Below are 27,773 nucleotides of genomic sequence, written 5' to 3' on the forward strand. Positions count from 1 at the left end.
ACCGGTCGGAGCTGCCGGCGGTGGGAGGGGGAATGGAGAATATTTTGGACAGGCTCCGATTTCCAAGGGTGCAGGAGGAGCAGGTGGAGGGACTGGGGGCGCCGATCGAGTTGGAGGAGCTGGTCAGTGGGATTGGCCACATGCAGTCGGGGAAGGCGCCGGGACCGGATGGGTTTCCGGTTGAATTTTATAAGAAATATGCGGACCTGCTGGGCCCCCTGTTGGTCAGGACCTTTAACGAGGCATGGGAGGGGGGTGTTCTGCCCACAACGATGTCTCGGGCACTAATCTCCCTGATCCTGAAGCGTGATAAGGACCCCTTGCAGTGCGATTCATACAGGCCGATTTCACTGCTGAATGTAGACGCCAATTTGCTGGCGAAGATCTTGGCCACTAAAATAGAGGACTGTGTGCCGGGGGTGATACATGAAGATCAGACGGATTTTGTGAAGGGGAGGCAGCTGAACACTAACGTGCGAAGGCTGCTAAATGTGATAATGATGCCGGCAGCAGATGGAGAGGCGGAGATTGTTGTGGCATTGGATGCGGAGAAGGCCTTTGACAGGGTTGATGGGGGTACTTGTGGGAGGTGTTGGAGAGGTTCGGGTTTGGGGTGGGGTTTATTAAACGGGTGAGGTTGCTGTACGAGGCCCCGATGGCGAGTGTAGCGACAAATGGGAGGAGGTCCGAGTACTTCAGGCTCCACCGTGGGACGAGGCAGGGGTGCCCCCTGTCCCCCTTGCTTTTTGCGCTGGCAATAGAGCCTCTTGCCATGGCTCTCAGGGAGTCGAGGAGGTGGAGGGGTTTGGTGTGAGGTGGGGAGGAGCACCAAGTGTCGCTGTATGCGGATGACTTGCTGTTGTATGTAGCAGACCCGGTGGGGGGAATGCCGGAGGTGATGGAGATTCTTGCTGAGTTCGGGAGTTTCTCGGGATATAAATTGAACCTGGGCAAGAGTGAGCTGTTTGTCGTACACCCGGGAGATCAGGAGGAGGGGATTGGTAGGCTCCTGCTAAAGAGGGCAGTGAGGAGTTTTAGGTACCTGGGGGTTCAGGTGGCTAGGAGCTGGGGGACTCTGCACAAGCTCAATTTTACTAGGTTGGTGGAGCAGATGGAGGAGGAAATTAAAAGGTGGGACATGTTGTCGTTGGCGGGTAGAGTACAGTCCGTTAAACTGACAGTGCTACCGAGGTTTTTGTTTTTGTTTCAGTGCCTCCCCATTTTCGTTCCGAGGGCCTTTTTTAGGAGGGTGAACAGCAGCATTCTGGGATTTGTTTGGGCGCACGGGACTCCGAGGGTAAGGAGGGTCTTTTTGGAGCGGGGCAGGGATAGAGGGGGGCTGGCGCTGCCCAACCTCTCTGGGTACTATTGGGCGGCTAATGTCTCGATGGTATGCAAGTGGGTAATGGAGGGGGAGGGTGCAGCATGGAAAAGGATGGAGATGGCGTCCTGCGGAGGCACGACCCTGAAGCCACTGGTAACGGCTCCGTTGCCGCTCCCTCTAACGAGGTACACCATGAGCCCGGTGGTGGCGGCCACCCTCAAAATTTGGGGGCAGTGGAGGTGACACAGGGGGGAAGTGGGGGGCTCGGTGGAGGCCCCGCTGCGGGGGAACCACCGGTTTGTCCCAGGGAACATGGATGGTGGGTTCCTGGGGTGGCACAGGGCGGGCATTAGGAAGTTGGGAGACCTGTTTATTGACGGGAGGTTCGCGAGCCTTGGTGAACTGGAGGAGACGTTTGAGCTCCTCCCGGGGAATATGTTCAGGTACCTTCAGGTCAAGGCATTTGCTAGGCGACAGGTGGAGGGGTTCCCTTTGCTGCCCCCGTGGGGGGTAAGGGATAGGGTGCTTTCGGGGGTGTGGGTCGGGGATGGGAAGGTGTCTAACATCTACCAGGTAATGCAGGAGGTGGGGGAGGCGTCGATAGAGGAACTGAAGGCTAAGTGGGAGGTGGAACTTGGGGAGCAGATTGAGGAGGGGACATGGGTGGGCGCCCTGGAGAGGGTGAACTCCTCATCATGTGCGAGGCTTAGTCTCATCCAGTTCAAGGTGCTGCACCGGGCCCACATGTCCGGATCTAGGATGAGTAGGTTCTTTGGGGGCGAAGACAGGTGCGTCAGGTGTTCGGGGAGTCCAGCGAACCATGCCCATATGTTCTGGGCATGCCCGGCACTGGAGGAGTTCTGGAAGGGGGTGGCGGGGACGGTGTCGAGGGTGGTGGGATCCAGGGTCAAGCCAGGCTGGGGTTGGGGTGGAGCCGGGAGTGCAGGAGGCGAAAGAAGCCGATGTCTTGGCCTCTGTGTCCCTAGTAGCCCGGCGGAGGATCTTGCTGCAGTGGAAAGATGCGGGACCTCCGAGTGTGGAGACCTGGATTAATGACATGGCGGGATTCATTAAGTTGGAGAGGGTCAAGTTCGCCCTGAGGGGGTCGGTACAAGGGTTCTTTAGGAGGTGGCAGCCTTTCCTCGCCTTTCTGGCTCAACGATAAGGTACTAGGTCAGCAGCAGCAGCAACCCGAGGGGAGGGGGGGGGAAGGGGAGGGTGGGGTTTAGGGGGATAGTGTTTAAGTTAATTTGCTTATTGTTAATTTATTCTGTTGTTTATTGGGGTTGGGGGGGGGTGGGGGGGTTTGTTATATGCGTTGTTACGGGTGCCGGGGGGTGTTTATTATTATTATTGTTATTGTTATTATTGTTTTGTTGATATATATTTCTCAAAAAATTCCAATAAAAATTATTTTTAAAAAAACTAGTTCATTTTCCTCCAAATGAAGTGTAAATGAAGGGAAAGAAAAATAAAGAATCCTCCAATGCAGCTGTGGCTGGATCATTAAACTGTCAGTCATAGTGTAGCGAAAGATACTACCCTGTGAAATTGAATGCAGTTTTTGCATATCAAAGGGTGTCGGGATTTGAAGCCTTTTCGATTGTTGTGGGCTTTCTAGAAAGCCACTGACACTTGAGACAGCTGCTGTCTTAAAGGCTTTTGTCTGAGGGAGCCAGATTTTAGGAGAGGGAATGCTTTTGTACATTGATTATTCACTGGACTGTCTGGTCTGTTCTTCAGCTGTCAGGCTGAGGATGTCCTTTCCGAGTTAACCAGGCCAGACTGGAGGATGCTGTTCAGCAGAGGGCTTCCTAAGATCTCCATGCCAAGGGTGAACTTCAGGTTTACCAGGGTTGGAATGGTCTGATCAGACATGGGATCTCTATCTGCTGGGGTGGTTGGGGAAGGGGGTTCAAGCCCTCAGTAACAGTCCGAGCCTACCCAACCCTGTGGACCATCCCTCTGCAGTCTGGTAGTGGCAGAGGGGGCATATTATCAATGGCCTGACTTCCTTGACCCCCTCTGGCTCCAAGTCTTGGCCAACCCCGCACCAAAGCCTGCCCCGTGGATTTCCTACTGTGGGGATTGGAACATCACAGTCCGGTAGTGATGGGGGCTGGCGTGGGGGGGGAGAGACCGGTTCAGTATTGGGTGCCTTTCATTAATAGGATGGGCAGCCATACTATGAAAGTGCAGTTGGTGTGCGACCACCAGGTGCACATCATGCAGATCTGTGCCCGATATCCAGGCACCGTGCACGATGCATACATCCTGGCGTACCTGTTGGTTTCTGGCACCTTCGAGATGCCCCCTCAGGTGAAGAGGTTGGCTAGTTGGCGACAAAGCTTAACTGCTGAGGTCATGATGCCTGTGTGCAGACCCCAGACTGAGGCGGAAAACCATTAAAAAGACCCTCAAACAGCAACCTGGAGCATCATCGAGCGATGCATTGGCATGCGCAAGATGCACTTCCGATGCCTGGACCGCTCTGGAGGGGTGCTCCAATATAGCCCCCAGAGGGTCTCAAGCACCATGATGGCCTACTGCATAGTTCATAACACAATGCAGCAGTGGGGTAACATGTTGGAGGAGGGGAAAGAACAGCAGGTCTCGTCCGACGAGGATGGTTTCCAGGAAGGCCAGGACATGCAACCTGAGCTGGCACGGCAGGACATCTATGTGTAATCCAGGGCCGCTGCACACGGGGCAACCTCATCACCTCCTGATTTATCAACTAGAAAACCTGGCAGCGGCAGCTCCGCTGGCTTGTCCCACCTCTTTCCACCCTTTTCAATCCTACTTCAATCCTCATCTACCACACAAAATCCACCTTCTCCTGCGACTCTCAACCGTTCCCTCTCCCTTAGCCCATTCATCCTTTCCCTCTCCCTTCATCCTTCACTGCAAATTCTCCCTAGCTTTCCACTCCTTCCCACTACCACAGCGCTCCCTCCCCTCCTCGAGGGTCACACCAACGTCACCACAGGGTGTTGGCCCTGGGTTGGCAGTATTAGCTGGTTTTGTCCACAGTATAGAGGAAGATAATGACGACTCTGTGAAATGACTTCTGCTGCTCCTGATTATTTGACGAAGTCTGACTCCTACCTTTAAGATAACATGCCACAGTCCCACCGGATAATCCCTGCATTACTGCCATTACTTCTCACGGGCCCAAATACATTATGAGGGGAGGGAGTTTCTGGACATGGTGAACGATTAGAGCTCACTCACTGGGATTGTTGTCATAAAAGGCGGGCTCACACTGCTGCGCCCATGCCCTGCGCTTCTCGGTGAGGTGTAACCATGTGGGACATTCATGGATCATGGGCACCATGTCCTGCCCTCCTGGGCTGACTTGGCCACCGCACAATACCCAGCCCTAGTCCATCCTTCACACCCTGTGGCAGACATTAGAGGCACATCAGACTGGTGGTGCAAAAGTATTTAATGCTGAGTATTCCCGTATCAGCCTCCCCGAACAGGTGCCGGAATGTGGCGACTTGGGGCTTTTCACAGTAACTTCATTTGAAGCCTACTTGTGACAATAAGCGATTTTCATTTTTCATTTTCATTCGCATTTACAATGTGTGTGTCCTTCCCCTTTGATATTTACTCTCTACTACACCTGTGCCAACTTAAGTGTCATCTATCTTTCTACTCTTTACTGGCCCATCGCTTCTTCTAGATATTTCCCCAGACAGCACATCAGAAGTAGAGGTGGCCTACCCCGGGGGAGGTTTTACTCAGGGAGAGGCAGAGACTACAGGCGGAACTGGGGGCACTATCCACGAGCAGGGCCGTGGAACAGCTTAGGAAGGCGAGGTGAGTGGTGTACGAGTATGGGGAAAAGGCCAGCAGGAGGGAGGCGGACAGGGAAATAGGTAGAGTGAGGGACGAGGGGGGGCGCAAAGTGGAGGATCCGGCAGAATTGAATAGGGTATTCCGGGACTTCTATCGTAAGCTGTATACTTCGGAGCCGCCGGAAGAACCGGAGGGGATGAAAAGGTTTCTGGACGGGTTATGGGGGGCGAGTGGAAGAGCTGGGGGCCCCAATTAGAGTAGAGGAGGTATTGGGGGGCCTAAAGGCCATGCAGTCGGGGAAGTCCCCGGGGCTGGATGGATACCCAGTAGAGTTTTATAGGAAGTTCTCTGAGCTGGCGGGCCCGGTCTTGGCGAGGGTTTTCAATGAGGCAAGGGACAGAGGGACCCTGCCGCCGACAATGTCACAAGCCACCATATCTCTGATATTGAAGCGGGGTAAAGACCCGGAGGTGTGCGGGTCCTACAGGCCAATCTCCCTGATTAATGTAGACGCCAAGCTCCTGGCAAAGGTACTGGCGGGTAGAATGGAGGACTGTGTACCGGAGGTGATCGGGGAGGATCAAACGGGGTTCATGAAAGGTAGGTAGCTGGCGGCCAATCTGAGGAGATTGCTCAATGTGATAATGATGCCCCCGGCGGGTAGAGAGGTGGAGGTAGTGGTGGCAATGGACGCCGAGAAGGCCTTTGACCGGGTGGAGTGGGACTATCTATGGGAGGTGCTCGGACGGTTTGGGTTCGGGGAGGGATTGGTGGATTGGATCAAATTATTATATCAGGCCCCGAGGGCCAGCGTCAGGACCAATAGAGAAGTGTCGGAGTACTTTAGGTTGTACCGAGGGACCAGGCAGGGCTGCCCGCTCTCCCCGCTGCTGTTTGCGCTGGCCATAGAGCCGCTGGCGATTGCGCTGAGAGCCGCAGAGGGTTGGAAGGGGGTGGTGAGGGGCGGGGTTGAACACAGGGTTTCTCTTTATGCAGACGACCTGCTCCTGTACGTGTCGGACCCAGTGGCCGGGATGGGAACTATACTGGGAATGCTGAGGGAGTTCGGCCAGTTCTCAGGATACAAATTAAATACGGTCAAGAGTGAAATGTTTGTGGTCCAGGCAAGGGGCCAGGAGAACAGATTGAGAGGGCTACCGTTTAGGCTAGTTGAGGAAAATTTCCGGTATTTGGGAATCCAGGTGGCACGAGACTGGGGCAGGCTGCATAAGTTAAATTTGGCCAGGGTGGTGGAGCAAATGAAGGGAGAGTTTCGGAGATGGGATGCACTCCCGCTGTCGCTGGCAGGGAGGGTGCAGACTGTAAAGATGACAATCCTCCCTCGATTTTTGTTTATTTTTCAGTGCTTCCGATCTTTATCCCACAGTCCTTCTTCAAAAGAGTTAACGGGCTGATCATGAGCTTTGTCTGGGCGGGAAAGTCTCCGCGGGTGAAGAAGGCGATGTTGGAGAGGAACCGCAGCGAGGGAGGGCTGGCTTTGCCGAGTCTGGTCAATTATTCCTGGGAGGCCAACATCGCTATGATAAGGAAGTGGATGGTGGGTACGGGGTCTATTTGGGAGCGGGTGGAGGCGGCTTCGTGCAGGGGCTCCAGTTTGGAAGCCCTGGTCACGGCTCCTCTACCGCTGCCGCCGGCCAAGTACACCACCAGCCCGGTAGTGGTGGCGACCCTGCGGATATGGGGCCAGTGGAGGAGGCATGTGGGGGAGATAGGGGCGTCTGTCTGGGCGCCAATCTGCGACAACCATCGGTTTGCCCCCGGCAGTATGGATGGGGGGTTCCGAGTATGGCGGCGAGCAGTGGTGGGAAGGGTGGGTGATATGTTCCTGGAAGGGAGCTTCGCGAGTTTGAGGAGCTTGGAGGAGAAATTTGGGTTGGTAAGGGGAAATGATTTTAGATACTTACAGTTGCGGGACTTTGTTCGTAGACAGGTCCCATCTTTCCCGCGCCTCCCGCCAATGGGGATCCTCGACAGAATAGTCTCTAGGAGGGAAGAAGGGGAGGGCAGAGTCTCGGGTATATATAAGGTGCTCATGAGGGAGGAAGGGTCCCAGACAGAGGAACTGAAACTTAAATGGGAGGAGGAGATAGGCGGGGAAATGGAGGATGGGCTGTGGGCAGAGGCCCTGAGTAGGGTAAACTCGACCGCGACATGTGCTAGGCTCGGGCTGATCCAATTTAAGGTCGTTCACCGGGCCCATATGACGGTGGCTCGGATGAGCAAATTTTTCGGGATAGAGGACAAATGCGCTAGGTGCGCGGGAGGACCAGCGAACCATGTTCACATGTTTTGGGCATGCCCTGAGCTGAGGGGGTACTGGGAGGGATTTGCGGGGGTCATGTCCCAGGTGCTAAAAACAAGGGTGGTGATGAGTCCAGGGGTGGCAATTTTTGGGGTTTCGGAAGACCCGGGCGTCCAGGGGGAGAAAGAGGCCGATGTGCTGGCCTTTGCTTCCCTGATAGCCCGGCGACGAATATTATTGGCGTGGAGGGACTCAAAGCCCCCGAAGACTGAGTGGTGGCTTGCGGACATGTCGAGTTTCCTGGGGATGGAAAAAATTAAGTTCGCCTTGAGGGGATCTGTGCAGGGGTTCACCCGGAGGTGGCAACCATTTATTGACTTCTTTGCGGGAGAGTGAGCGTCAGCAGGGGGGTGGGGGGGAGGGGGGGGGGGGGGGGGGGGTAGAGTAGAGTAGGAGGGAAAATATGGCGGGTAGTACCGGTGGGAGGGGAGCGGGCTTGTGCAATATGTTACGATGGAAGTATTGAAAGTACGTGGATGTTTACACATTTTTGCCTTTTTTGCTTCCTTTCTGATGATGTCTGTAACTGTTTATAAAGCCAAAAACTACCTCAATAAAATTGTTTATTAAAAAAAAGGAAGTAGAGGTGGCCTGCTGGTTATCTTGTTTTCTGCCCTGTGATGTCCTTGGCGAGTGTCTCTGGAGGGCATGGGCCAGTATGGGCTTGGCAGACTTTCGGGAGTCACAGGTGACGACGTGTCAACCAATTCTGCCTGCTTCCCATGCGATGCACCAGTGTCAGATGTGGGGAACTTGGAAGGGCTGTAACGGCGTGGGTCCCATCACTTCCACTTCCCTGGGGATGGAAGGGAGGCTGGACTGAGCTCCGGAGGCACCACTGCCACCTGGTTCTGCCTATCCCGGAGGCCCGCCCTCATTTGAACCATAGTTTCCAGATGCCATCCTGTAAAATACCCCTTTATCCCCACTTTCTGCATTTTACCAGTCAGCCAATCCTCTATCCATGTCAGGATCTTACCCTTAACACCATGGACTCTTAGGTTATTTAACAGTCTCCTATGCGGCACCTTGTCAAAGGCCTTCTGGGAATCTAAATAAATCACGTCCATTGGTCTCCTTTGTCTAACTTCCTTGTTGCCTCCTCAAAGAATTCTAACAGATTTGTTAGACATGACCTCCCTTTGATGAAGCCATGCTGACTCGGTCCTATTTTATCATGCACTTCCAAGTACTCGACGATCTCATCTTTAATAATGGACTCTGAAATCTTACCAATAACCGAAGTCAGGCTAATCGGCCTATATTTTCCCATTTTCTGTCTCCTTCCCTTCTTGCGGTGTTACGTGAGCCACTTTCCAGTCCTCTGGGACCCCTCCTGCCTCTAGTAATTTCTATAAGATCACCACCAATGCCTCCACAATCTCCTCAGATATCTCATTTAGAACCCTGGGGTGTAGTCCACCAGGTCCAGGTGATTTGTCCACCTTCAGACCTTTCAGTTTCCCCAGAATCTTCTCCTTAGTGATGGTCACTACACTCGCCTCTGCCCTCTGATTCTCCTGAAGTTCCGGTATCCCACTGCTGTCTTCCACTGTAAATGCTGATGCAAAATAACTATTCAGTTCTTCTGCCATTTCTTTGTCCCTTCTTTTATATTACTATCTAGTTCACACTCATATTTAATCTTCTCCCTCCTTATTGTTTTTTTTAACGTGTTCGCTGCTCGCTTTTAAAGAAATCCCAATTCTCTGGGTTCCCATGAATCTTTGCCACCCTGTGTGTTTTTTCTTTTTTTATGCTGTCCTTGACTTCCTTCATCGCCACAATGCCTCATCCTCCCGTCATGCCCTCAGCAATGACCTTTTGTGAGTGGGACAAGCTCTGATGCACTGCAACAATGTCAATGTGCGCCCATGAAATGTCCGCCTTTGACTGGGCTCTCCTGTCCTGCACCTCAGGCATGGAAAGCACAATGTGCCCCAAGCCTTGAACTTCCTGACACAGATGTCCTGCCTGGGCCTTCCACCACAGACACCACCTTTTCAGTACTGCCCTGGGTGCAACGCATTATTGACACCATCTCCTGTGCCTGAAGGCGGCTGGACTCCTCCACCTGTACTTGCAGAACCTGGAACGTTACTGACACTCCTTTCTATAGATTCTGTCTCTGCTTTTGCATCTGTAGCAGTGATGAGATCATCTTTTCCAGAAGCGTAACGTCTGTCTGGCAATATCTGTTTCCTGGGATTGGACAGTCCTCCAACCAGCTGACCCGTTGGAAGTCTCTGCCTCCACCTGATGTGCAGCAGCGCGTGTGTGGTGCTCACCAGAGGGTGACCCAGGAGCCTGATCACTAATATTTCCCTCTGAAGCGATAGGTTTCTGTGATGTGAATGGTGTAATTAAAAGCAGTGGCGGTGGCACCTTCAAAGCTCATGTCTTCCCCAGAGTTGTGCTCTGAGGTGCTATGAGGGTCTGGATGGAGGGTGGTGACCCAGGACTGCCCGGCCTTGTCTGATGATGATCCTGCAAGACAAAAGACTTGGGTTGAGATCTTCAGAAATACTGCGCAATGGGGGAAGGGTGCCTCCCTTGCTATAAGGACTTCTGCATTGCAGTAGACTCTTTTTTTTGGCACATGCCAAACTCCATTGCAGCCACTGCCCTCTTCCCAGCCTCCCCCATGTGTTGCCGGAGCCTTTTTTTTAGAGGGGCTGTGGACCCGAATATCTGGAATACCCCCTCCTGCCTTGTGACACTCCCTCAGATTATGGCCCACTTTATCCTTGGAGACACAGAAAGGATGTAGTAAGGTGCTGGGACCTCTGGGTTTTATGGGGGTGCTTGCAGCTGGTGTCATGTGTTTGCAAGCCTCCTGGCCAAATACAACAGTGCATGTGTTGGGATTCCATAAAGGATGGGCTGTATGGGAGATGCAGTAATGTTATTGACCTCTTGGGGATTGGAGGCAGATGTGAAGAGTGAGGGACGAGAGTTATGCCAGAAGCTCAGAGATGGGTACTCACCCGATCTGCTCAAATGAGGTTGTTCATCTTCGTGTGGCATTTTGTCCTCTTGGTGAAGCCCTTGTTCATTGTGGTAGGCTTGAGTCTCTGCCCCGCACAGGAGAAAGGTGCGTCCCTCGTTTCCTCAATGGCGTCCAGCATTCGGGTAATCTCCGACTCCTGGAACCTTGGAGTTGGTCTTTTAACAGCCATCTTCTTGGCAGAAAAGACAGGTCTGCTAAGCTGCTCCACCTTGTCAGGCTCTCAATGCAATTCCTGACCCCTGCGAATCAGACGCCAGCAGAACCCGGAATCCCGCAGGCTGCACAAGGGCTGCATGCTGGCCCATTTGCATGACATGAATTTCTCCTGGCCAGATCTCAAGCTCGATTGCAAAGCTCCTTCAATTCTACACCAGCAGCAGCACTTACATCTCCAAAAGATAGAATTCAGCCCTTAGTGTTTCTGTACACGGAATGGTAAAATCTAATTAGATTCATGTAAAACCAACCTGTTGCATATATGGGACCTTTGATTTCATTTCAAACTATGTCTTGTCATGTGAGAGCACCTTTAAGAAATGGGTGTTTATAAATGGGTATGTATGTAAATATCTGTAGTGAGAGTACCTTTAAGAAATGGGTGTTTACCACTGCAGTGATGTCGGAGCCTGGCTGCCTTAGCTTTTTACTTTCGTTTTAGGCTGTTTGCTGCAGGGTGTGTTTTAGTTTTGTTTTCAGTATTGGAGCTGAAGCCAGACAGAGCAGGTGTACTGTTGATCTCTCTGCCATGAAAAGCCTATCTCTTGATCATTTGGTGAATTCAGAATTATAAATGTTTTCAGTCGTGACTAACCTGATATGCTTCTGTTAAAGATTTTATTTTTAAGTCGTATGGATGTTAAAAGGAAAGCTTAAAGGATTACTTAGTGTTGTAGTCTTTGGGGGTTGTATTTGAATTGATGGTTGCTAAGATGTTCACTGTATGTTTTAAAAATGTTAACTTGAGTTCATAGAATAAACATTGTTTTGCTTTAAAAAATACCTTTCCATTTCTGCTGTACCACACCTGTAGAGTGGCCGTGTGCTCCCCATACCACAATCTATTAAAAGTTATGGGTCAGGTGAACTCCATTGATACACTCTGGGGTTCTCTAAACCCTGGCCCGGAACAAATTGGGGGCTCGTCCGGGATTAAAGTCTATGTATTGGTTTGGATAAGTGAACTTAAAGACAGTGAGGGGTGAGCATATTGTCGTTGCTTTTCAGGTATGGTATTCTAGTTTAAGTAGGGAGTGTGTTGTGGACAATGGCTTTTTCAGAGGCTCAGAATTTTTTGGGGGTGGAGACGGTCACACGCAGTACCTTACGGACAGAGACTAAAAGCAGACTGTTAGATTTGGCAAAAACATTGCAGTTAACATTACCTGACAAAGTGCGATAAGATGAGGTAATTATGGCAGTGGCTAAGCATTTAAAGTTGCCTGGGAGACAGTCTGACTCATTAGACATGGCAAAGATCCAGTTGCAGATTAAGCAATTTGACATTGAAAAGGATTAAAGCAGCTTGAATATGCAATGAGAGAAAAAGAAAGAGAAAGGGAGATACAGATCAGGAAAAAAGAAAAGGAGAGAGAAGAAAGAAGCAAAGAAAGCATAGTCCTAGCAGAACAAAAAGAAAGAGATAGAGAGGAAAGGGAAATAGAGAATTTGAACTTCAGAAAATGGCTATGAAACATAACAGTCAGTTAAAATTGGCTGATGTAAAGATAACGTACAGTTGGATGATAGTGAGAAAGAGCGTCACAGTAGAAGGCTTGGTGGGGATCTATTTAAATATGTCCAAGCATTGCCAAGGTTTGACGAGAATGAAGTGGAAGCCTTTTTCGTTTCATTTGAGAAGGTAGCTAAACACATGAAATGGCCACAGGACATGTGGTGTTGAGGAAAAAATACCAGCACTTCGAGTTTTCGCCAAAGGTCCTTTATTTAACACGAAGTTCGTGGAGGGAGTTAGAGTGACCACAGTCCTTCTAATTGTTCCCCACTGTACAAAGGCAAGGCAGTACTTTATATTGTTCAATAAGCAATATTTAGGAAAACGAGGCATTCCTTTGATAAACCCAGAGACAGAAAAGCGAGCAGCATTAAACAACAGGCCTTGAATTCGTAGTCTACGAGCAATAACAATTGTCTGCTGTCAGCAACAATGTGCAGCTGTGCACTTGTTTACATAGACTGACCTTCTGCCTATTACATGCAGAACCTCTTGACTGAAATAAGGCTAATATATATCCATCATGCTTTGCCAAGTGCCTATTGCCATGAAATATAGTCAAGCAGCCGGTTAGAAAGAATACAGGGTATTAAGGCAACTAATCCGCCAACTAAAATCCCTTCTACATGTGGTTATTGCTGATTCAAACAAAGCTGATAGGGCGAGTTAAGTGTTTGCATCACTACTGGAAGAGGTATCTGGGAAGTATGAGGAGATGAAAAAATCCATCTTAGGTGCATATGAAAATCGCTTATTGTCACGAGTAGGCTTCAATGAAGTTACTGCGAAAAGCCCCTAGTCGCCACATTCCGGCGCCTGTCCGGGGAGGCTGGTACGGGAATATGAGCTAGTGCCTGAAGCTTACAGACAAAGGTTTAGAAATTTAAGGAAATAATTTGGTCAAACATACATGGAGTTTGAAAGGCTCAAACAGAGTAATTTTGATATGTGGATAAGGGCTTTGAAAATAGACCAAACGTATGAAGCTCTCAGAGAAATTATACTTTTGGAGGAGTTTAAAAATTCAAGTCCTGATGTAGTGAGAACTCATGTGGAAGAGCAGAGGGTTAAAACTGCAAGGTTAGCAGCAGAAATGGCAGATGATTATGAATTAGTTCAAAAATCAAAGCTTGGTTTCCGACATCAGTTTCAGCCTGTGAGGGATAGAAACTGGGGACATGAGAAATACTCAAGTGTTAAAAGTAAAGGTGATCTGATGGGAGATAATAAGGAGAGTGTTCCTCAGATTAAAAAAGAAATCCAGGAGGGTGGAAGAGACATGAAAAGTTTCAAATGTTTTCACTGTAATAAACTAGGCCATGTAAAATCAGTGTTAGTGGCCAAAGAAAAGCACTGGGAAGGCTGATGTGGTAAAACAGGATAAGACAGTGGGGTTTGTGTAAGTGGTACGTGAAGTGAAGGAGGTGCAAAAGATGGTACAGTCTGATCAAGAGGTGATTGATAAGAAGGTGCCAGATCTCTTTAAAGATTTTACTTGTGTGGGTAAAGTTTACTCATGTGTATCAGGAGGAGCAGGTAAAGAAGTCACAATTTTAAGAGCTATAGGAGCTCATCAATCTTTAATGGTAACAGATGAGGAGTTATGTAGTTTGAGAAGAATGTTGCCATAAAAGGTGGTAATAAGTGGAATTCAGGGTGAGAGGAGTAGTATTCAGTTATATAAGGTAAGATTGGAAAGTCCAGCGAAGAGTGGTGAAATGGTAGTAGGAGTAATAGAGAAACTATCTTGTCCAGGAATACCGTTTATCTTGGGTAATGATATAGCTGGATTGCAGGTGGGAGTGATGCCTACTGTTGTTGATAAGTCAGTGGAAAATCAGAGAACTGAAGTGTTGAACGATGACTATCCTGGGATTTTTCTCGATTGTGTAGTAACAAGGTAGCAAAGTCACAGGTTAAGACAAGAGGAGAAATCAAAGAGTGAAGATGAAGTTGAAAAATGAAAATGAAAAAATGAAAATGAAAATCGCTTATTGTCACGAGTAGGCTTCAAATGAAGTTACTGTGAAAAGCCCCTAGTCGCCACATTCCGGCGCCTGTTCGGGGAGGCTGTTACGGGAATCGAACCGTGCTGCTGGCCTGCTTGGTCTTCTTTCAAAGCCAGCGATTTAGCCCTGTGCTAAACAGCCCCTGAAGTGCAATTATCAGAAACGATATTTGATCAGATGGTTGAAAAAGAACAAGAACAGGTGGAGGATGAGGCGGATATTTTTAGTTCAGGAAAATTGGCGGAGTTACAACAGAAAGATGGAGAAATAAAACGAATGTGTTAGAAAGCATACATGAAAGAGGAATCTGAGTGTATACCAGAGTGTTATTACCGTAAAAGTAATGTCTTGATGAGAAAATGGGAGACCTTTACATATGCAGGCGGATGAAAAGTGGGCAGAAGTTCCATCAAGTAGCATTGCCGGTAGGGTATAGAAAGGAGGTGCTGCGAGTTGTACATGAGGTAGTAGTGGGAGGTCATTTGGGAATAAGGAAAACTCAAGCTAAAATACAAAAACATTTTTATTGGTCTGGACTACAAAGTGGTTAAATTTTGTCAATCACTTCACAAATGTCAAGTGATAGGGAAACCTCAAGTAGTGATAAAACCAGTGCCCTTAAAAACAATTCCAGCATTTGAGGAACCTTTTATAAAATTGATTGCGTAGAACCGCTTCCTAAAACGAAAAGAGGTAAACAATATCTTTTGACTATAATGGTGTGTCTACTAGGTTTCCAGAGGCCATTCCAATACCTAATTTTACAGCTAAAAAGATTGTGGAAGAGTTACTTAAATTCTTTACTAAATATGGACTATCCACCCAAATACAATCGTATCAAGGATCAAATTTTACCTCAAGGTTATTCAAAGAAGTTACGAATAGCTTTGGAATAAAATAATTTATATCAAGTAGACAAGTTTGAGGGCTTTTTGTCAAGATTATCCAGAGGATTGGGATAAAGGAATTCCATTCGTACTATTTGCAATTAGAGATGCACCTCATTAGTCAACTAAATTCAGTCCTTTTGAACACATTTTTGGTCATGAGGCAAGAGGACCACTTAAATTGATTAAGGAAAAATTGGTGAGTGAAAAATTGGAAATTACATTATTGGATTACGTGTCAAATGTTAGGGAATGATTAAATAGAGCAGGTGAATTGGCTAGACAACATTTAAAAATTGCATAAAACGTGATGAAACGGATAGCGGACAAGAAATCCAAAGTTGGTGAACCTTTAAAAGCTATGCTTTGTGGACCTTATCAGATTGAAAGGAAATTAAGTGAGGTGAATTATGTGGTAAAAACACCAGATAGAAGGAAGACTCACTGTATGTGTCATGTGAATATGCTTAAAAGGTACTTTGAAAGGGAAGGAGAGAAAAGGGAGGAGGTTTTAATGATTCTAACTCAAAGTGACGAAACAAATCCAGATGACTGTGAATTTGACATACCTCAAATTAAATTGGAAAATGAGGATGTTCTTAAAAATTGATATAAATTGTTGAGTTACCTTCCAGAGGAAAAACGGACTGACCTGATAGAGTTATTGCTATCACATTGGCAAGTTTGTGGAGATAAATTGGGAAAATGGCTATACATGATTTAGATGTGGGAAAGGCTGTTCGGAGCAAACAACATCCATATAGACTTAACCCTTTAAAATTGGCACAGGTTAACAAAGAGATTGAGAGTATGCTTAAAAATGAAGTGGGTTGCAGCTAATGGAGCTCACCCATAGTGATGGTACCTAAACCAGACGTACCCAATGGTTGTGTGTGGACTATAGAAAGGTTAATGCAGTGACAAGAGCGGACTCTTATCTTATCCCACGTTTGATGTTTGCATTGAGAAAGTGGGACAATCAACTGTTATTTCTAAACTGGATTTACATAAAGGTTACTGGCAGGTACCTTTATCCAAAAAGGAAGGAGATTTCATCTTCTGTGACTCCAGATGTTATATACCAATAGAAAGTTATGCATTTGGCATGAAAAACGCACCAGCCACATTTCAACGGTTAACTAACAAAGTCGTTTCAGGATTACCGACTTGTGCAGTTTACTTCGACGGTCTGGTAATTTTCAGCCAGACATGGAAAGAACATTTAAAACATCTGATGGAGTTAATCGATCGACTTCAGGAGGCGGGTTTGGTGCTAAACAGCCAAAAGTGAATTTGAAAAAGCCCAATTCACTTCCCTTGGCCATACAATTGGACAGAGTCGAATGGTCACACGGGATGTTAAACCAACAGTTATTGAGGATTTTTCAATTCCCTCAAGACGAAGGGAAATTATGCGATTTTTTGGCATGAGTGGATTTGATCGAATATTTGTGCAAAAGTTTGTAGCGTGATTGCTCCACTGATGGGCTTGCTGAAGACACGTCGAAAATTTCAATTGGCAGCGGGCTGTCAACAGGCATTTGATGGCCTGAAAGCTGTGATAACCAATGCTCCTGTGCTGGAAAATTACAAGGGGATCTGCGATCAGATTGAACTAAAGCATCTGACTTTAAAGAGAAATGCCGAGGCACAAAGAAATGGATGGATCGTGCAGAGACCTTCTTGTTCAAAGAGACTGTCAATCAGGAAGGATTTCAGCTGGTGGAAGAAGACAAAAATGGACTATATTATTGTACCTGTTTGCGTGTGTTGTTTTTTTGGAAACAAAAAAGTATATTTACTGTGTGCATTTCTTAAAGGATAGTGAAAAGGTGAAAAATGAAACCATCTTGAAGTTGATTGTTTATTTCTTTTTCTTGGGGGAGGTGTCATGTGAGAGTACCTTAAAGAAATGGGCGTTTATAAATGGGTGTGTATATAAATATCTGTAGTGAGAGTACCTTTAAGAAATGGGTGTTTAGAACATAGAACATAGAACGATACAGCGCAGTACAGGCCCTTCGGCCCACGATGTTGCACCGACATGGGAAGTCAAAAAACTAAAGGCAGTGATGTCAGAGAGTGGGTGGGGCTGGGCTGTCTGTCAGCTTTTTACTTTCGTTTTAGGCTGTTTGCTGCAGGGTGTGTTTTAGTTTCGTTTTCAGTGTTGGAGCTGAAGCCAGATAGAGCAGGTGTATTGTTGATCTCTCTGCCATGAAAAGCCTATCTCTTGATCATTTGGTGAATTCAGAATTATAAAGGTTTTCAGTTGTGACTTTAACCTGATGTGCTTCTGTTGAAGGTTTTGTTTTTATGAACATTTATTTCTAAACGGGATTTACTGGCAGGTACCTTTATCTGAAAGGGCGAAGGAGATGTTAAAAGGAAAGCTTAAAAGATTACTTATTGTTGTAGTCTTTGGGGGTTGTATTTGAATTGATGGTTGCTAAGATGTTCACTGTATGGTTTAAAAAGGTTAACTTGGACTATGCTTTAAAAAAATACTTTTTCATTTCTGCTGTACCACACCTGTAGAGTGGGACATGTTCCCCATACCACAATCTTTTAAATGTTGTGGGTCAGGTGAGCTCCATGATACACTTTGGGGTTCTCTAAACCCTGGCCCATAACAGTCTTCATTGTACTTAAAGAGTTTACAATCTGACAAGCAAACAGAATGACTGAGCTGTTGCTTCGCAACCAGGAACCAGACTTGCTGAGATTTTCCAGCACTTTCCCTTTCGTTTCATATTCCAGCATCTGCAGTAATTTGCTTTTAACCATCTTTAAGTTCGAAAGACCCTTCTGCGCTGGATTCTCCGCCCCATTGCGCCACATTTTGGTTTCACCGTACCGGTGGGATGCTCCATTACGCTGCCTGGTCAATGGGGTTTCCCATTGTGAAGCAGCCCCACGCCGCCAGGAAACCCCCGGGCTGCCGGCAAAATGGAGGATCCAGCCGGTGGAGAGTCCAGCCCCTTAAGTTTAATTTTAACTGGACCCAATGCAGTTGGTGCTTCGCAGGTAGAGAGGAAACAGCTCTCAGAGCTCTGCCAGCAGGTGCAGGACAATGGAGTAATGGGAATAAAACAAGTCTCAGAAATTAAAAAACAGATAGTTCTATAAACCACAAAATGAAAATGGAGGTCCCTGGAAGAATGAAGTAAAAGGGACAAAAGGAAGTTGAATTTGAACAAGGTACTGTTCATAGAAGTTATAGACAGAGATGAAAAATGCAGACCATGTGAAGTTGGCTATCGAAAAACCAAATATATGAAGCAATCCTAAGGTTTGTGACCTTAACACAGCCTATGAAGCAGTAGTGTTCTATTGGCATGGCTGGGTATGTGAAATTGTAAGCTTGAATGCACGTGACAATTAAAGGCAGGGGAGAACTGAAAGGAGAGTTTGACATCCTGGAAGTAGATCCTTGTTGATAATAGCTGTGAGAAAGCATTGTTTGGAGAAAGATTCCAAGGTGTGTCTTTCTGAGAGTGCAGTTTGGAAACACGTGTGAAAGCCAGAGTCCAGTGAGACCAGTTATCTTACTGTGCAATAATCATATGGGGGCGATTTGAAGATAAATCCATAGAGGTTTGATTGGATGGTATCTGTCACTTGGTTTCAGAGTGGGGTGTGTCTGAACACCGTTGGCCTATTGGTATACAGGGACTGTGTATTTACAGGTAAAGTTATAGTATAAGATATATTCTGCAATCAGTTATCCTTAAAATCTGCGTACACCGTGAAGGTAAGTGTGAGTGAAGGAGTATTGTATTATCGTCAAACTTTTCATGATTAATAAATGTCTTATTTCTAGTTAAAATATAATTGACAGTCCAGTGACTCTTAACCCATGTTTTGTTAAAATAAGGAGAAGTTATGGGGCTGGATTCGCCCAAAATGGGACTATGCCCCCACGTCGGCGTAAAAACGCTGGAGTTTTATTCCAGAGATTCCTGGAAAAAAGATCAGCTAATTCAATGCCCTGCAGGGGCTAGCAGGGACCCGGAGTAATTCACGCAGCTTTAGCTGCGGATACGGGCCCCCGCACATCCGGTCTGGTGGTGTCCTCCAGCGGTCGTGCTGAACTCCATGGCGGACTCTGACTGCGGAGCGACACACAAAAATTTAACCACCCCCCAATCGGCCGCTCGCCCGAGAATCTAACCACCGGCCGCCTATAAGCACCCCCCCGGTGTCCAATCGTCCCACACGTTCGCAGCCGCCACGCCAGCAACCCAATCTGCACTACCAGGTTAGTTCCACGCCGTCGGGAACTCGGCTGGTTGGGAGCGGAGGATAGCTGAGCTGGCCTCTATCAAAGGGCCCCCAGCCGCGCGGCGTACTCTGCGATCATGCCGATTCTCGGGTCCCGAGGAATTGCTGGACTGGCACCGGGCCCGATTTCAGCATGAAAGTGGATTCTGCGCCCCCGCGCCGAACGCGATTTTGGCATGGAGCTGCGGAGAATCCGGCCCATGGTCTTTTGAGTCAGATTTTGGGACCTTCCTGTCCAGTAGTAACGTCAACTGGGATCGTGGCAATACTGCTGAGAGTGCTGCCATGTCTCTGTTATAGGTATCAGATCATTATTTAGTTACTTAATTGTGCCCAATCAAGTCATTTCAGATATAAAGCCTTCAGTTTTGTCTTTATGTTATCTTAGTAAAATTGTGTCTTTACTATTGGTGCATTCTTAGGTCTTTTTCTCTCTGTTCCTTCTTTCTATTTTCTAAACCTCATTTCTCATGTTACTATTATCCTCTCTTGCCTTGAGTCTATCCCTTGATTTGTTACATCTACTCAAACTTGACGTTGCACCTATTACAGTCCCAGACCAGACCCCAGCTGTTGCTAGGATACCATACAGGAACCCCAATATTTTATTTAACTTGTAAGACTGTGAGGAAAGGATGCTCCAGCAGTGTTCCTCGCACAAATAGGGATATGGGGCTGGATTCTCCACTGGTGGGATGCTCCATTTTGGTGGCAGCCCTGGGGTTTCCCGACAGCATGGGTCTGTCCCACAATGGGAAACCCCATTGACCAGCCGGTGTAACGAAGCATCCCGCTGGCAGGGTGAAACAGAAATGTGGTGCGGCGGGTCAGAGAATCCAGCACATGGTATATTAAAACAAACTTTATTACTCACACAATATTAAACTCAGTTTAACATCATTCAAAGAAGTAGCTTACAATTACAGTGAAATGATGCTTAACAATAAATTGAAACAGGGAATTATAACCAGTGAGTCTGATGTCAGTTGTGGGGGAAATTCCAGAATCCATTATCAAAGATTTTGTAGCACCGTTTAGAAAATAGTTGCAGGATCAGACAAAGCCAATAAGGATTTATGAAGGGGAAACCATGCTTCAAAAATCTACTGGAATTCTTCGAGGATGTAACTAATAGAATTAACCAAGGGAAGCCAGTGGACTTTCAGGAGGCTTTTCACAAGGTTCCACATAAGAGGTTAGTGTGTAAAATTAAAGCGCATGGGATTAGGGATAGTGCATTGAGATGGATAGAAAACTGGTTGGCAGACAGGAAACAAAGAGAAGGAATTAGCAGGTCTTTTTCAAATTGTTAGTCTTCGGGGGGGCGTGGGGCGATCCGGCCCCTGAGGGTGCCCCCATGGTGGCCTGGCCCGCGATCAGAGGCTTCTGAAGGTCCATCTAGCTGCCTCTCTGTCCCATGGGGTCATGCAAGGCCCTACGGGCACCCTCAGGGAGGAGGATGCACTGGAGAACATCTTGGGGCCTACCACTAAAGAGACTAAGGCGGTCTCCAGTCCTTCTGAATCCCCCTAACCCCCTCCTGACACCGGCGCATCTCAAGGGCAGCGGGCAGAGCAGGGTGGCAAGTCATCCGGATGAAGAGGCAATATATTCTCACTTCTCTGGTGCAGGCTGTGCCCGCTGTCGGTCATTACTCTCTCCTCAGCCAACCCAATAATCTCCAGGGCCCGTTCCTCAAAGGGGATGAGGACTTGGATCCCTGGGATTCTGCCCTTTCCTTCTCATTACAGGCTATCATCTGCGGGAACAAAAACAGGACATTGTGAGCCGCTTGCTTGATGGGTTGGGTGTCTATAGCAGGTAGCATATGTGGGCACTGCTCCTAGACTTGAAAGGGTTGTGATGATGAGTGCCAGGAGTTTCTGAGGAACAATTTTGGAAGTTGGATGTTGAGACTGTGAGGTGTCAACCCCTTGGGGGCGGGGGGGGGGGGTTGTGGTGGGGGTGGTGGTGGGGGGAGAGGTTGGGAATTGAAGGATGACAGGCAGGATTGATGCCAGGAAGAGAGAAGTGATAACTTACCCTTGCAGCTCGCAAGAGATGGTTCACCTTCTTCCAATATTGGTCGGCGGTCCTCCTGGTCACGTTACCTGTACTCACTGCAGCTGCCACTTGCCTCCCAGGCAGCATTAGTCACCACGTTGCTGGTTCTCCCACCTCCTCGGGTGAACAGGGTGCCCCACGCCGTCCAAAGTCTAGCCAGGTTGGCCTCACCAAAGCGAGGAGCTGGTCTCTGGGCTCCTTCCTGGCTTGATTGTAAGTGAATTCTGAGAGATCATTTAAATGCAGTTCCTCCTTGTTAGGTGTGAGGAGCTGAGGTGTGAGTCGGGTGAATCAGACACTTGGGGCTCACACATGGCGAGTTTTACGTGGAGTCTCATTTTTTGCACTAAGTGCAGGTGAATACCAATCTCAATCTTACCATTTCAGCCGGCGCCAAACACCCTGCGAATCTTACCCTAAATCACACTTAGTCATTTTTCGGGTGAATTGCGACCAGTCTCTAATTATCTACTCCCCAGGGAAGAAAGGGCGAGATACTCCGATCCTGCGCCAGGTTGGAAAATTGCCTTGGGGGGCGCGAAACCCGTGACGCCATTCCGAAGCCGGGCTGCCGATTCTCTGGTTGCTGGAGATTCGGCGGCAATGGCGGTGGCGCATGCGCGGACCTGCACCGCCCATGCTGCCGTCCGTACCGGCCGCTGGAGTTGCGTGAAGAACTCCAGTGTCGTGCTGGCGCCCTGTGCGCTGTAGGATCGCTGCTCTTAGCGGCCAGATGACTCCATCGTAAAAAGCTCCGGCATTTATGACGGCATCAACACTTAGCCCCATTCTACAAACAAAATGCCATTCGCCCTACTTCGGCTATAATATCCATAGTTTACAATAATTTAATTGCACGTTGTAGCCCCAAAGTCTAGGGGCGGTATTCTCTGCTCCCGATAGAAATCGGGATGGCCGTCGTCAAATTGGCCGATTTTCACGACGGCCTCGGGGCCCGCTCCCCGCACCTAATTCACCCCCACCCGGGGGGCTAGGAGCGGACCTCCGGCTTTCCCGGCCGCGACCTTGTCGCGCCGGAACTGACGTGCAAAACGGCGCATTTGTGAGGTCATCCGCGCATGCGCGGGTTGCTGGTTACAACCCGCGCATGCGCAGATGACTTCATCGCACAGACGGCGCGGACCGCGCATGCGCGGTGGCTGTCTTTCTCCTCAGCCGCCTGGCAAGACGTGGCGGCTTGATCTTGCCGGGTGGCGGAGGGGAAAGTATGCGTCCGTTTTGGACGCTGGCCCGACGATCAGTGGGCACCGATCGCGGGCCTGTCCCCTCCTGAGCACAGTCGCGGTGCTCCCATCCAAATCAGGCCCCTAGATGCCCCAAACGGGCATCTGGCGCCCGTTCCACGAATGCAGCAACCAGGTGTGGTTGCTGTCGTGGTGAAACGGGTGTGAAGGGCCGGCCGCTCGGCCCATCGGGCTCGGAGAATCGCCGTTCGCCGTGAAAAAGGGCGAGCGGCGATTTTTCCGAGCGGGGGTGGGAGAATCGCTGGGGGCGCCGGGGGGCGTAAAAAATGTCGGGAGGCCCTCCCACGATTCTCCCACGCCACGTGGGGAGCGGAGAATTCCGCCCAAGCTGCCTTACAAACCAGGATTTGTTAAAAACACCATTGCAGTAGTCAGATACACACTCTAAGCAAGGCTTGTAACCATTACTGCACTTGCTACATATAATACAATATCGTTCTGAAATTTCTACCCCTCTCCCTTGTTTAGTTTAAATCCGTCTCCCTGGTTTAGTTTAAATCCCTCTCTACTTCTCTGTTCTGTGATTTGCAAGATCACTTGTCCCAGCACAGTTCAGGTGTAGATCATCCCAGTGGTACAGCTCCCATTTTCAAGAGTACTAATGTCAGTGCCCATGAACTGAAACTCACTTCTCTGATACCAGTCGTTGAGCCACTCATTCAACTCTCAAATCTTATTTGCATTTGCCAATTTTTAAAAAATCCTTTATGGGATTTGGGAGTGGCTGGCTGGGCCAACATTCATTGCCCATCCCTATTTTTTCTTGAGAGGGTGGTGGTGAGCTGCCTTCTTGAACTGCTGCTGTCCTTGTCATGTAGGTAGATCCAGGAGAGTTCCAGGATTGTGACCCAGCAACAGTGAGGGAAGGGTGATATATTTCCAAGTCAGGATGGTGAATGACTTGGGGATAATATCCAGTTGGTGGTCTTCCATGTGTCTACGGTCCTTGCCCTTCTAGATGGTAGCAGTCGTGGGTTTGGAAGATGCTGCCTTATGAGCCTTGATTAGTTCCTTCATAGAATTTTGTGGTACACACAGCTGCCGCTGTTTGTCGGTGGTGGTGGGGTAAATGTTTGAGGAAAGGGTGCCAATCAAGTGGACTGCTTTCTGTAGGATAGTGTCCAACATCTTGAGTATTGTCGGAGCTGTACTCATCCAAGCAAGTGGAGAGACTCCCCATCAGAGACCCCCCATCAGATATCCACCATCAGTGTCCGCCCCCATCGGAGACCACCCCCATCAAAGAACCCCATCAAGAACCCACCATCAGAGAACCCCCATCAGAGACCCCGCCATCAGAGACCTGTTCAAATACACCCGCATCAGGATCCCCCATATCAGAGATCCCCATATCAGAGATCTGCCCCTCCCCATCAGACACCTGAATATCAGTGCTCCCCCATCATCAGAAACCACCCATCAGACCCCATAGCAGAGATCCGCCCCTCCCCATTCAAAGACCCCATATCAGAGATCTCAAATCAGGGACCCTCCCCATAATCAGAGACCCCCCATTAGACCCAGCATTAGAGACACCCCCAATAGAGACTTCCCCATCAGGGACCTCACATCAGACCCCCATGTCAGAGACTTCCCATCTTAGAGCTCCCATATCAGAGAGCCCCCTATTTCAGAGAACGCCCGAGATCAGAGGCACCCCCCGATCAGAGACCTCCCCAGATCAGAAACCTCCCCACATCAGAGCCTTCCCATATCAGAGTCACCCCATGCCAGAGCCTCCATATATCGGAAACCCCCTATAAGAGACACCCCTTCAGAGACCCCTATATCAATCACCCCCCATAAGAGATCTCCTCAACAGAGATCCCTCCATCAGAGACTCCCCATCAGTCACGCTTGCCTAGAAGCTAAAAGCAATCCGAGGAGAAACAGTGAAAACTCACTGCTTTTTCATTTACCAGCTCCTTACACCTGCTGCCTCAGAGACCCCCACAATGTTTATGCACATCTAACTGTGATTGACAGGACCTGACCACATCAAAAGTAGTTAAGTGGTTTCTGCTGCGAAAAAGAGGAAGTGAACGCATGTATCTCCTAGATGTTAATAAACATTGTGATTACCTTCGAGCACCACAGATGCCTTCAAGCTTGAAGGGAAATTTAAATAAACAATACAGACACCTGGCTCTCTGGAAGCTATTACCCAGCCAATTACAGCCTACGAAAAGATATTTCTCTATGAGAGTGGATAGAAACCTCGCAGGTCAAAGGATCTTAGGGGATTTTAAGCCTTGTGATGTGTTTTGGCTCTCCCTGAAGCCTAGGACACCTGTGACAGCTGCTGCTATCTGAGGCAACAAGTGAAATGGACTGGTGTTGGAAAAAGCAGTGATTTTTTACTGTTTCTGCCCGTACATCTCTTCAGCTTCCAGGCAGGAGTGACTGAAGTGGCCCTATTGGGGGTCTCTGATGGATGTGTCTTGATATGAGGGTTGTTGCTGGGGGTTTAATTGGGGGAGGTCTGAGCAGGGTCTTTGGTGTTCTGATGGGGGGGGGGGTTTCTGTTGGGGGTCTAATAGGGCAACGCGGGAGTGGAGTGGATAGGATTTGCATTGTGGGACGGAGGAGGCCCTCCAATGGACTTTGGAGGCACCTGCATCATATCCTTACCCCCTTGACCCACTGTGGGGTCCACCCTGTCAGGACCCCACTTGAAAATACTTGCCCCAATCCATACCCACATGAATCTAGTCCGAGAGGGCTGAAGCATCACGGGGAGCTGGAGAATCGGGCTTCCAGCCCGTTAATCGGATGCAAATGGGTTCAAATGACCCATTTGTAGCCTCCAGTTGGCACGGGGTATGTAGCTTGCTGCTGGCTATGGCGGGGGACCGGAACATCAGAACAGCATCCCTTTTTTTGCCCAATGCTTGATTCTCTGCTGGATCGTAACCTCCGCTACAGATTCTTATTGATAGTTAAACCTGTGAATCACTTTGAAGAACTTACTTTTCTTTATTTTAATAATTTATTGCAGTATTAACCACACCTGAATAGAGGAATTTGTATTTATTGGTTTTTTTTCTAAATTTAGAGTACCAAATTCATTATTTTCCAATTAAGGGGCAATGTAGAGTGGCCAATACACCTAGCCTGCACATCTTTGGGTTATGGGGGCGAAACCCACGCAAACACGGGGAGATTGTGCAAACTCCACATGGTCAGTGACCCAGAGCCGGGATCAAACCTGGGACCTCGGCGCCGTGAGGCAGCAGTGCTAACCACAGTGCCAACGTGCTGCCTCATTTGTATTTATTGTTGCAGGCTTCAGTTATTGATGCGTTCAGGTCACCTGTTCTGATCCATTTCAGAGGCGGGCAGTTATGAGTCAACCACATTACTGCGTGGGTCTGGAGTCACATATAGGTCCGACCGGGTAGGGATAGCTTTTGTAAGGAAGGGAATGTTGCTTAAAGTATGAGATTGACATGTGGGGTTGTAAGAGGTTGATGATAAAACAAACTATCTTTAGATGGACATTGTCTGATGGGTTTAATGGCATTTCCTTGCCTTCGGTTTTCTTTTGTCCTTGTGACAGCTGTGATATCCTCGAAGTGAAATGCATTTCATCCTCCTTGATTTGTTCATCCACTGTTCTTTACGGTAAGAGGGAGAGTGCAGTGAGAAACACTGCACCATTTTCCATATGCAAGTAAACAGATGAGGCATTATAAGTTGTAATATTCAGTCTTTAATGTTGCCCAAATAGCTTCGCCTACGACCTTCAAGCAAGAACTTAAGGATGAAGAAGCTCAAGAGGATGATACTGCTATACTGTGTTGTGAAACTAGCAGACCAAATATAGCAGTACAGTGGACAAAAGGATTTACTCCACTTCATGCTAGTGCCAAATATGAAATGAAGCAAAAAGGATTAATCGTTGAACTGGTTATTCACAAACTTAAATCGGAAGATAGTGGAAGATATACTTGCAACATTGGAGACCAGCAAACTAGTGCTTCCTTGAAAGTTAATGGTAGGAACAAAATGTATAACAGAATGGGAATTGTTTTTTAACTATTCATTTGATTCCTATTAAACACAGACTAACATGATTAATCTATACAGTGGTCCCTCTCTATAATACTGTCATCTGGTGCTGTGCAAAATATGTGATTATGAAGAGACATGTTGCAGAGAAATTATTTTATATAGTTTCTCTGTTAGTGTTACAAATCAAAACAGAGTATTGAATGTTTTACAATAGTGTTGCAGTGAATGCTACTCCATCGTCACAGTAATTTATTTACTGTCACTAATTTTCTCTCTTTCCTCCTCTCTTTGAAGCCATCAATTGTGCTGAGGAAAGGTTCCACAGATATTGACAGGTACTGCGCTCAAGTGACTTTTTCCTTGGGCAGGATAGTGTCTGGGAACCTGTTGCCATGTATGATGGCTCTCAAATTAAGTTGCTAAACAATTCAATATCAGCTTTGACAAAGAGCCATCCAGACTCGCAACATTGAGTGGAATCCAATGGACACACTGCGCTTGAAAAGCAGCTCGCTGCAGCGCAGCATGGCCAATAGAAACTGGGTGACCTGGCTCTCTGGATCTACGCGGCTTGCAAAGCCTTGTGAGATCCAATGCAATCCTGACTCAAAATGTTTGCTCCCTTTTCTCAGAATTAGGCATGCTTGCTGATGATTGCACAGTGATTGTTTCTATTTGCAATTCCTCAGATAATGAAGCAGTACGTGTGATCAATAGGGAGACCTAAAAACATTTAGGATCGTGTTGATCGATGGCGGCATATAGCGCAGTGGTTAGCACTGGGACTGCGGTGCTGAGGACCCAGGTCAAATCCCGGCTCTGGGTTACTGTCCGTGTGGAGTTTGCACATTCTCCGATGTCTGCATGGGTTTCACCCCCACAGCCCCAAGTTGTGCAGGTTAGGTGGATTGGCCACGCTAAATTGTGCCTTAATTGGGGAAAAAATAATTGGGTACTCTAAATTTAAAAAGAAAAGGATTGCGTTGATCAGTTGGCAAGTAACATCCATGTCACACAAATATCAGGCAATGACATTCTCAACAAGAGAGAATCTAACATT

The 27,773-nt window shown here is 48.0% G+C and overlaps 1 protein-coding gene across 3 annotated transcripts in view; it reads left to right on the forward strand.

Moving 5' to 3' along the window:
* The window catches only part of obscnb (obscurin, cytoskeletal calmodulin and titin-interacting RhoGEF b), an 896,193-nt gene that overhangs the window by 310,480 nt on the left and 557,940 nt on the right, over window positions 1-27,773 (forward strand). For all 3 annotated transcript variants that reach the window (XM_038798455.1, XM_038798456.1, XM_038798458.1), the window contains one exon: window positions 26,430-26,696. In XM_038798455.1, the coding sequence (XP_038654383.1) occupies window positions 26,430-26,696 (267 nt within the window). The remainder of the gene's footprint in view (window positions 1-26,429; window positions 26,697-27,773) is intronic.

The sequence above is a fragment of the Scyliorhinus canicula genome, chromosome 5 (genome assembly GCF_902713615.1).
Source record: "Scyliorhinus canicula chromosome 5, sScyCan1.1, whole genome shotgun sequence".
Taxonomy (NCBI): Eukaryota; Metazoa; Chordata; class Chondrichthyes; order Carcharhiniformes; family Scyliorhinidae; genus Scyliorhinus; species Scyliorhinus canicula.